Here is a 10,899-nt window from a genome sequence, read left to right on the forward strand (position 1 = left end):
AAGTTCCTTGGTAATGGTCCCCTTAAGTCTGGGTCATCAAGGTAACAAAGGGAGTGGCTCTGTGCCAGAGGACAAATGGATGGGCCCCTCCTTCAACTGTCTGTTAGTTAGAAAGACAAAAGCCAGAGTCCAGGGGTGTGTGAGCTGGAAGCAGGTTGGGCAGCTGGGAGACAGAGCCATGCTTGAGCTCTGGTGGAATCCAAGGCTGTAGCTGGGGGGGGGGGAGGAAGATGCTCTTGGGGTCCGAATTAAGCTCAGGTTGTAGATATGTGTAAATAAACTGTATATCACAAAGACACCACAGTCTCTGTTGTCCTTCATGCCAAGGAAGCCAAACCCTGGTAAAACAATACCACTCAGAGATGGAGGTGGCATGCAACATTATGTAAAGATGGAAGGGGAGAAGGAAATTGACCCCTCTCATTTCATTTTGTTTCTGCTTGGCTGGATTCCTTATTACCTTGTAAGCCTCCCAGAGGCCCTGGTTGTTGGGCAATATAAAAATAACATACATAAATAATTCTCCTTATTTATATGCCTCCTAATAATGGAAGGTTATTTCTGATGGAGCATAGCAGGATGTGATGGTTTTCCTGAGGTCTTTTTGACACACTGGGGGAGGATGTGTGTTCCCACGGAGTCATTGTCTTCGTATATCAGAAGGTCAACAGGGTAGAGAGAGGAGAGCCTGTCTAAAGAGGAGAAAAGGCAAGGGGTTAATGATAGGTAGCTTTTTAGGTGTGATCTTCGCCCTAGGAGCATTAGTCTGTCCTTGACAACATAAGGTGGTGTTTGAGACCATCTCCCTCTTCTAGTGGTTTTTAATTTTGGAGAGCTTGGAATCTTAAAGGCTGATTTCAAGAGGGAATTCGAGAACGCATTCCCCATGCCATGGGACAATTCAAAGGCCACAACTGCTCACTTATGTCAACATCCTTCATTTCTGAAGTTATTTGTACATCCTCAAGATGGGAAGCCCCCACAAGTTAAGGCACCTCGAAAAATGACAATGATCTCCATCTGGTGCATGTGACTGACTGTCCTTGCAATTTGCTGGAATGTTCTTTGGAATCACTGTTAAGCAAAATCCCCATTTTGCACCCACAATGTCATTTTGGTAAATAGCACCTGCCTCGTATTTTTGACCAGTTCCACGATTAAGGCTTATGCTCAAATAGGTACTAGATTAATAATCTCTTGACTATACTGATTATTGTTATCAGTATCATCATTTTGTGTTAACACATGTAAAATATTGTGGAGCTTTTTTCAATAGACTTCGTATTTTGGATGGTCAAATACTTTTCTTCATTACCTTTCCTAATTAGCCAGCGTGCCTTTCCAAATGTGCAGTTTGCATACCTGCTCTCACTCTGGATTTCCCCTACCTTGTTCCATTCAATCCCCACCCCCCGTGTCTTACCCCCCCCCCCCCAAAAAAAAATTCACATGGATAACATGCAGCTTCTTACCTAAATCCACTGCTGAAAAACAGGACATGGAATTTCTCATTATACGGGCAGCTGCAAAGTGTGAATTGATTTTATGCATTTCAAACTGTATCCTGCAAGGTTTAGGGTTCTCAAATGCATTTTAAGAAACAGCTAAAATACAGAATGTTGCATTTAAAGATAATAAATGAAATCCTTGGACCTTTGAATTTCTCCCGACAGATAAATAGCAATCGCCCTGAGCCAGGGTCAGAACTGGCCTTGCCATAAATTGAAGATGGTTGAGGTGCCTCCCTCCTCCCGGTGGGTTTGGGGGCTGTTAATTGGGTAGGGTGGGCAGCCAGCAGATCTAAGCCACAGGCCAGAATCCTCTGCACAAGAGAAGCTAAACCCTGATTGAGCTGGTATGGAGGGGAGGCTTTTTGTTTATTTGAAAGTATGGCATAGTATATTTTTATTTAAATTGTGTTGTACTCAAGTAAAGAACAAAACAAAAAAACTGTGCATGGGGAAAATGTTCTACATCAGCAACAACAAGGAAGCAGATGAATTTTATCCAATAAAGGAAAGGGGCCAGCAGTCATTGCATGGGGCATGATATAATAAATCTGGGCCAGGCAAGCAAATTGGAAGGGCATGGAAGCAAAATGTTGAAGAGAAATAATCTCTTAGGGTCACCTATAATCAGATCGACTATAGCCAGTCTTGGATGAGGTTGCATTGCCTGTCCCGTAACAAGACCGTTTTCCAAAATAATTGCACAAGTGTGCATTCCCACCATATATTGCTCAATGGACCAGTGGGTGAAAATAGCATCCGTCACTGTCTGTCAGGCTTCGGAGAAACAGCTTCCTCCCACCCCGCCCCCCCTTGTCCGTGCATCAGCAGAACAAAGCAATTAGAGTCCCTTACCAGTTTAAGAATGTTTAATGATCAGAGCAAAAAAACAACACAGCCATTCTTTGAATAAAGGTACCATACTTTCCTCCTACTCCCCCTCCCCAAGTTATCTTCGTCACTTCCCCCTTCTTGCAACCTGATCTCACAACCACTGAACCTTCTGCGTAGCAACCTTATCAGCTCTCCTTCCCTTTGGAGAGAGAGGCTGGACACTATCAAGCGAAGGGGAGTCCGTTATATATCTCTCTCTTCCTGTTCTGCTTCTTCTAGCTGTTCCCCACTTGGCTCTGCCCAGCTGTTGTTTTCCGAACTATGCCCCTCTGCAAACCATTTCTCTAAATCTATGCTGCTCCACTGTTCCTGGGCAGCTTCAGGATCCTGGTCAGGAGCAGGAAGAGGGGAAGGTTCCCACCATTCCTCTTTGGAGCTGTAATCCTCAGTCTGGTCTCTGACACTAACAGACCTTTTCTCTCTTGAAACCTGCAGGCGACAGACTCAGACTACGAGGACGAGTTGCCCAAGCACTCCTTTGTCAACCACTACATGAGCGACCCCACGTACTACAACTCGTGGAAGCGCCAGCCAAAGACCACAAAGCACCCGGCGCCATACCGGTATGAGGAGTGTGTGGCAAGCGAGGCCGAGCCTTACTTCCAGACTGTCATCACGACACAGAGCTCAGGAGGGGTGTACACCCCGACGGGACAGCCTGCGCCAGGCTCACGGACTCCAGTCACCGGCTTCTCCTCCTTCGTCTAACACTTGGGGGGGGGGAGAAGGGAAAGGAGGGGAAATCAGCCACGCCAACTCAGCCGCCAGCTGAGTTTGGGGCAACCGCCAACCCAACCGGATGACTGTATGCGTGGCAGGTGCAGTGAACTGTGGGTAAAAAAAAAAATTCTCTTATCAGGGTAGAATGGATGTACATGTGAATGTCTTCTTCTATTTTTCCCCTCCCAAGACAATCAACTCTTTAAGACATGGAGCTGACCTAGATGAACTTGCTTTGATTTTTCTTTTCCCCTCCTCCTCCTTCTTAAAGAAACCCCATCACACACAATTGATGGCAATTTTAACCACTTTGGAATATGATTTAAGGGGATTTTTTAATTGATAATAAACAAAAATGCTTTTGTAACGCTGCTTTTGGAAGCAGCTTGCGATGTGTTCCTCTCTTTCCCCCACTTTCCTTTCTCAAGCCAAGGAGATGAATTCTGTTCTTGTGGAAACTTGGTGGCCCCATCGCGATGTAATTTGAAGCCGAAACCATCCTGCCTTCTGAACACTCTTCCCTTCTCCTGTTATCTGGGTGAATTAGGAGGTTGGGGGGACTTTTAAGAATGGTTTCTCTCTCACACACACACAGACACTCTTTGCTGCTTCTGCCTTAGAAGCACCAGCCGAATCACTTAGTCTCAATGTCATGTCTTTCCTGTATGCCTGCAAGGTTCACTCCTGGTGGTTTTGTGATCAACCTTCTCTCTCGCCTTCGTTTCTATTCTGTTCCAGTTGAGCTTGTTGTGCTCCTAAAGATATTCCCCTCTCCAGGGTTTCTGTCAGACATGTCAGCTGACAAGCACCAAAAAAGCGTCAGGTCAGCCTCCCCCCCAATCTTGGTGCCATCCAGATGTTTTGGACTACAGTTTCCACCCCTCTGCCTGGGGCAGATGGGAGTTGTGGTCCAATAACATCTGTGCTGCATTAGGTGAAACAGCTGGGGGGAAAGGCCTGACAAGGTGTCCGTTTTGCGCTTATTGTGGGTCTGGGTCCTCCTTTGTTGATTGCATGTGCCAATGTCCTTTGTAAATCTGAAAGAAAAGGAAAAACTGCCAGCAAGAAGAAGAGGGTCTGTGAAATGAATGCAGCATTTGTGAACTCGTGGGGAGAACACGCTAGTTGGACAACACTTCTGTCATTTCTTTAAAAAGCGTCTTTCCATATAAAGGAAACCAACCGACCCCTCCCTCAGTTGCTGGGATGCTGTTCTGCAGCTTTGTAAAAAAAAAAAAAAGAGGGGGGGTACATGTTGTTAACACCAGATTTATTTGATTTTTTTATAAAATGTATATTTTTAATGATTTTTTTTTAAAAAAATACAAAGACACATCAGACTCTACTGGGTGAGGGTTTCTTTGGTGCCTTTTTGTAATGATTCAGCTGAGCGTGCAAGACAAGCAGCCATGAGACCTTGAGGAGTGGAGCTCCGGTGGGTTCAGGAACCACAGCGTTACCAATTGCCTCCTGCCCATTCCCTCCCTGCACTGCTGCCTCTGTGGTCTGCAGCCAAGAGAGCCCCTCCCGTGCGAAAGGCGGCTTTGTTCTTCCCCTTGTTGCAGGCTGCCCCGTCTTTGACCCACACGGGAAGCCACTGGCTCTTTTATGCCAAAGCACATTATGTTCATTGCTGCATATCTGAAAGAGAGGCACTGGTGACGACTGCCCTGGAACAGAAAGGGCTGCTTGCACACAAACAGCATCTTTAGAATTGCTGCTTCCCCGGGTCCCTGCCCCCCAGAACAAGGGCTCAGCCCTAAAAGCTGGCCTTCATCTTTGCCTGTGGTCCTCCTCTCGGGGCTTCCAGCCTTGAAGCTCTTGTTTGCTCTTTGTTCCCAAGCTAAGGAGGCGGGTAGCTGTTGTGTTGCGTTTGTCCTGCCAGTCTCATGAGTCATTCCCATTTGTGTCCAGCCAGGGCAGGGCAGGTTATGCCAAAGCTGCGTTTGCATATCTGGACTGCTTCCGCCTCTGTTTTTTAAATCTCTGGATCAAGCCAAACTTGTATTTAAGTGAAATCAGAGTGGCAGGCGGTGTGTTGCTTTCACCGCAGTTACACAGACTGCGAAGTTGCCGCATTGAACCTCCTGAAGGGTCCCTTGGCACCTCCTGGAGAGAGGCCTCTTTGATCCTGTCCATTGCACTGTAAGAACAAGCAAGGTCACTCTATGTGCTGATCTTGGGTTTGTTTTCTGCTGAAGCAAAAGGGAGGGAAATGATGCACAAAATCGAAATTTCCGGAGCTGAAATGGTCAATGGGCGAATGGCCTTGAGTTCCCTACTGCTTCCATTTCTAGGTTTCAGAACTTGAGTTTCACCTCACAAGGCCTGTGCATGAAACCTCTTGTTTGAATTATGAACCTCAACATTTTATTTTCTCTGAATGCGTTGCAACTGCACATCTTTGACAGCAAGTCCAATTGTTTAGGTCAACATGAGAGTTAGATTCCCAGCAACACCACCTGCTCCTGCTCCTCCAGGCCTTTGAAGCTGAGGTCACTGTTCACATTTCCAGGGAACTCCTCTGTGTCACAGGTACAAAGTGCTACAGAGAGGGGGCTCCCTTCCTCGTAGCTTCCAGGGTTGTGTTCATATAATAAAGGGGGCCAGATGGAATGATATGAAATATGGAAAGAACCAAGAGTGTTGCCATGATTGTTCTCTGCACTTCAACGAGTCTCCAGAGTCTTGCTTTAAATGATTATGCTTGCTTCCATTTTGTGTCTTTGGGGTATAACACAAACCTGGATATAGGTGATTTTATATATTAATAGAAATCGTGCATATTAATAGAAATTATGCAGTGCATTTCCCCATGAAATCCAAGAATTGCAATGGTTTGGTGGTGTTGACTGGCTGATAGAACATTGTTGGGTCTCTTCTACTAAACGGGACCAGTGTGTTGAACTTTTCCTGCAACCTGTAAAAATAAGAATTGCCTTTCATGGATCAGACCAAGGCTCATCTAGTGCACCAACCTGTCTCTTTCATATAGCCAGCCTTATGCACTGGGAAGACAGGTCATGTCTTGTTCTTTGACCCTTGTCTCCAGAGTTAGAAGTATACTGCAGCTGAGTCCCATTTAGTTAGCAAGGCTGAACAACCGACTGCTTTCATTCTGTCTTCTTCCACTCAGGTGTGAGTGCCATAGTGGAAACGCCATCAGCAATACTGAAGAGGGAGGGGTTAGCAGACTCAGGGGAGAAAGAACTAGAGGGGGGGACCCCTAAAGGGAATCCTAAAAATAGCCCAGTGAGGAGCGAATGTGCTCAGTTGCAAAAGAATGCTGACTGACAATTCAGAGAGGGAACGGAATGGAGTATTGTGCCGGAGGGCATGGCTGGCTGGCACACGCCACACTGCAACTTTTTTTGCAGGTTCCACTTGTCTTCTCACCTATTATTGTTTGTTCGATGTCTCACCTGCCCTTTACTGTGAAGCCCCAGGGCTGGTTACTACAGTGTAAAAACACAATATGAGAATCAGGTAAAATAAATTAGGCCTTCTGAGGGATGATTCTCTGAAAGGAGATCTTCTCTGAAAGGAGTCTGGCTTTCAGAAAGCTCCACCCCCCCCGGCTTCTTAATGCATTTGAGGGGATGGTCTTAGACAGCCACCCTAGCCCCCGAAACAAGAATTTATCATGGAAAGAGACTTACAAGAAGAAGAGGAAATCCAGAAAGCCATTCCCTCCTTGCCCATCCATTGGCCTTTCAAATGGGAGACATCAGGGGTGATTCTTATAAGACTCGTTGACACTAACAGAGTAATTTCTGTTCTCCCAATCCACATCCATCTCTGTAATTGTGTTTTTATTGGCTGTGTTTATTTAGTTACAATTGAGTCCAGAGAGGGGAGGGCAATTGAAAAGCACAGAATTGGATATCCTCAAGACACAGGAATTAAATTATACCTCCCTCCCTTCATTATCATGTATTAGGGGCTTGACAAGGCTGGGCTCCCCTATGCAGCCCCCACAGTGGCTATAAAAATGGGATTAATCATGAGAGGGTTGGGGTTTGGGGGGTTTCTCTCTCCTTTTTTTGCTATTTACCATAGATGTGCCATAAATTGCTAGGTCTAGCAAGAAAGCTTTCCTGTATAGCTAAAAGCTTTGGGAATCATAATCTTGTTGAGAACATATCCTTTTAAAATGTTTCCGCAACCTTTCATCTAGAGAGGCCAGGATGCACAAATAGCCTGTTATTTTTGCCTTTCAGCTCGTCCAGATTTGCCTTCCCCTCCCACCATTTTTAGAACACTCAAGAAATTTCCCGCTACTTATAAAATCACCAGCTTCCCTCTCTGACCCGCTCTTTCAACGGAGAGAACAACGAACCCAACAAAAACTTGTATTGAATCAAGGGACGATTGTGCAGCCCACTTGCAGCTTGAGCAGAGCAGGTTTGGTTTCTTCTTTCAGAGTGGGAGTCAGGCAGGTATTGCCTCTCCCTTGATTCGATACTGAAGGTGCCTCTGAGCACATCTTCTTACATGGTTCTCCCACAAGTTACCAGAACTGAGCACTCCTGGTATCTCTTATTTCAGCAGCCCAACTTAGAGGGTGGGGGCTGTTGCTGCTGTGGTAACTGGGAGTCAGACACCCTTGTTGATCGGCTGCAAACACATCACCATGAGTTAACATGAGGCAACCGTGTGATGCTGGAGCAAAAATAGCTAATATAACCCTCAGCTGCATCAACAGAGATAAAGTGTCCAAATCAATAGTACCACTCTACTCTGCCTTGGTCAGACCCCACCTGCAGTCCTGTGTCCAGCTCTGAGTATCCCAGTTTGAGAAGGCTAGTGAGAAGCTGAGGGACGTGGGTGGCGCTGTGGGTTAAACCACAGAGCCTAGGACTTGCTGATCAGAAGGTCAGCGGTTCGAATCCCCACGACGGGGTGAGCTCCTGTTGCTCAGTCCCTGCTCCTGCCAACCTAGCAGTTTGAAAGTATGTCAAAGTTCAAATAGATAAATAGGTGCCACTCCAGTGGGAAGATAAACAGTGTTTCTGTGCGCTGCTCTGGTTCGCCAGAAGCGGCTTAGTCCTGCTGGCCACATGACCCGGAAGCTGTATGCCGGCTCCCTCGGCAAGTAAAGCAAGATGAGCGCCGCAACCCCAGAGTCATCCACAACTGGACCTAATGGTCAGGGGTCCTTTACCTTTACCTTTACTGAGAAGCTGAAACATGTGCACAGAAGAGGAACCAAAATTATCAAAGACCTGGGAACCAAGCCTTATGAGGAATGGTTGAGAGAGTTGGGTGTGTTTAGCCTGGAAAAAAGAAGACTGAGCGGGGATATGAGAGCCCTCTTGAAGTATCTGATGGGTTGTGACATGGAAGATGGAGCAAGCTTGTTTTCTCCTGCTCCAGAGGTAGGACCCGAATCAATGGATTCAAGTTACAAGGAAGGAGATTCTGACTAAATATCAGGAAGAACTTTCTGACAGTAAGAGCTGTTCAACAGTAGATGGTTGTGGGCTCTCCTTCATTAGAGGTTTTTAAGCAGAGGTTGGGTGGCCATCTGCCGTGGATGTTTTAGTTGAAATTTCCGCATTGCAGGGGGTTGGACGAGATGACCTTTGGAGTCCCTTGCAAATTTATAGTTCTATAATTCTATCTAGTTTCTGCCAAGGCATGTGCTCAGTTAGGAGGAGGTGGCTCAAAAGACCTGAGGCTTGCCCAAATACCAGACTTCAGCTGGTCCATGGCACCCTTGTCGAAACAAATCTAAGCAGAAGCAGCACTGCTGGTTTTATTGGGGGTTCCTTTCTCCCCTCCCCAGTTTTTTCTTCAGTAAGAGCAGCAGAAGACAAGGAGAGAGCAGGTGCAAAGGGGAACAGAGCTTTCTTACCTTGAATAACTGCACTGGAGGCAAAGCCATGGTGGCACCTGATGCTTGTTCACCCATGAGAGAAAAAAGATCAGGTGCTTCATTTAAAGACAAGGCAAGTATTGTTCTTGGGTTAGGAAAGAGAGGGGCTTCGGTTCCTATATAGTATGAATGAAAGGGAGTTCCCTGAACAGCATGAGATTGGGGGGGGCACCTGCCTGAGGGAACAGATTGTCCTCACACCAGGCATCATCTGTGGACAAGGCAGAGTTTGTGCAAGGCAGGTGTGCCCAAGATTATGGCCATCCATTGCTTTCCCCAGCAGGCCATCTGACCTTGTTCAGGAAGGCTAAGCAGATAGGTTAGAATCAGGGTCAGCACACTTTTTCAGCAGGGGGCCAGTCCACTGTCCCTCAGACCTTGTGGGGGGCTGGACTATATTTTGGGGGGAAATGAACGAATTCCTATGCCCCACAAATAACCCAGAGATGCATTTTAAATAAAAGGACACATTCTACTTATGTAAAAACACACTGATTCCCGGACCGTCCGTGGGCCGGATTTAGAAGGCGATTGGGCCAGATCCGGCCCCCCAGGCCTTAGTTTGCCTACCCATGGGTTGGCAGTCTGGCAACCAACAGAGCAGGAATCAGGCAGAAGTGGAAGTTGCCTGAATGCCTCCATGACTGCTCTGATTCCCACAAGCAAAATAGCTCCTTTTCACCCCCACCTTCTCCATCACCATTTAATCCGCTGTCTATTGCCATCAGGCAGCTGCCTTCACTGGGCTCTTTCCAGCACCTGCTAAAAACATCTTTGGTTAGACAAGCCTGTGTTTTTAAATTTCTTTTTACTGATTTCAAGTTTTGTATGAATGTTTTAAACACTTGTTCTTAACTCTTTTTACTGATGATTTTAGTGCTTCGGTCTTTTCGTAAACCGCTTTGTTGTTGTTTTTTAACCACCAAGCGGCAGATAGATTTTATGAAAACAAGTAAATTTATATGCCGCCTTTCCACAAAACCTCTCCTCAGATTATGCTCCGGGTGGCTTACAACAAAGGGGACAGAGAGAAATCTCAAAACCAGCAATGCAAGACCAGTTTAATAGCAAGCGTCCTGAAACAGCAAAGCAGCAGCAAATGTAACAGCAGGCGAAAAGGAAGATTTCAGTGCTATAAATGCAACGACATTATGTTTAGCAACATCACGCCTCCTGGCAATAGGGAAAATAACAAGGGGGCTTGTCAGTTTCACCTGGCCCTGGAAACCCACCTCCTGTAAAGATGCTCACAGTCCCTCTTCTGCAACAACTTATTATGAGGCTTTTCTCCACAGGCGGATGCCAAAAACAGCATCATTTTGCCAGCCACAGAGATGGCTGCCAGTGGGATGGGTTCCTTGCTGCTTTGGCCAACAGGAACTTGCCTTCTATTCATAAAAGGGAGAGACTGGCTGCATTCTGGAGCCACAAGGGCATGACTCTGGAAAGGGCATCCTGCCAGCCCACGCTTCTACCCCAAACAACTTCCACCCCAGATACCTCTCATTAGAGAAGAATGACGAGCCTCTCAAAATCTGGAAGTGACAGGGCCCAGGCCCCACTGCAAAGTTCCATCCTAAATCATAATCTTCAAATTCAGCTAAAGAATCTGCATCTGCAAGTTCAGCACCAGCTTCCTCTCTCTCTCTCCCACACACCATATCAAAAGCACCGTTTGCTATCCTATTACGAGCGCAAATGTTGCCCTCCCATGATATTCACCTTCCTGACATGTCACCTATTTCCACCAAGCTCCGCACATTCACTCTCCCCATGGACCGCAGAGCATTTTCACTGGGAGATGTCTGTTGATCTGATGCCTCTGCCGCGTTGCCAAGCAGCAAAGCCCTGGGCCTTGGGTGCAGGATGGAGGACGAGGCAGCAGAGGGCGCTGCTTGG

General features: G+C 46.6%; 1 protein-coding gene and 1 long non-coding RNA gene across 6 annotated transcripts in view; one reads left to right on the forward strand and one right to left on the reverse strand.

The window, feature by feature from the left end:
• SDK1 (sidekick cell adhesion molecule 1) overlaps positions 1-3,493 on the forward strand; it is a 589,097-nt gene extending 585,604 nt beyond the window's left edge. For all 5 annotated transcript variants that reach the window (XM_053365834.1, XM_053365835.1, XM_053365836.1 and 2 more), the window contains exon 46: positions 2,838-3,493. In XM_053365834.1, coding sequence (XP_053221809.1) covers positions 2,838-3,110 — 273 coding nt within the window. In that variant the 3' untranslated portion in view covers positions 3,111-3,493. The remainder of the gene's footprint in view (positions 1-2,837) is intronic.
• Positions 389-9,743, reverse strand: LOC128402065 (uncharacterized). Its single transcript, XR_008327597.1, has 3 exons — positions 9,683-9,743; positions 8,980-9,056; positions 389-692 (listed from the first exon to the last, which is right to left on the reverse strand). It is a non-coding gene; the product is annotated as an uncharacterized LOC128402065 (long non-coding RNA).
• Positions 9,744-10,899: the final 1,156 nt, after the last annotated feature.

The sequence above is a fragment of the Podarcis raffonei genome, chromosome 14 (assembly GCF_027172205.1).
Source record: "Podarcis raffonei isolate rPodRaf1 chromosome 14, rPodRaf1.pri, whole genome shotgun sequence".
NCBI lineage: Eukaryota > Metazoa > Chordata > Lepidosauria > Squamata > Lacertidae > Podarcis > Podarcis raffonei.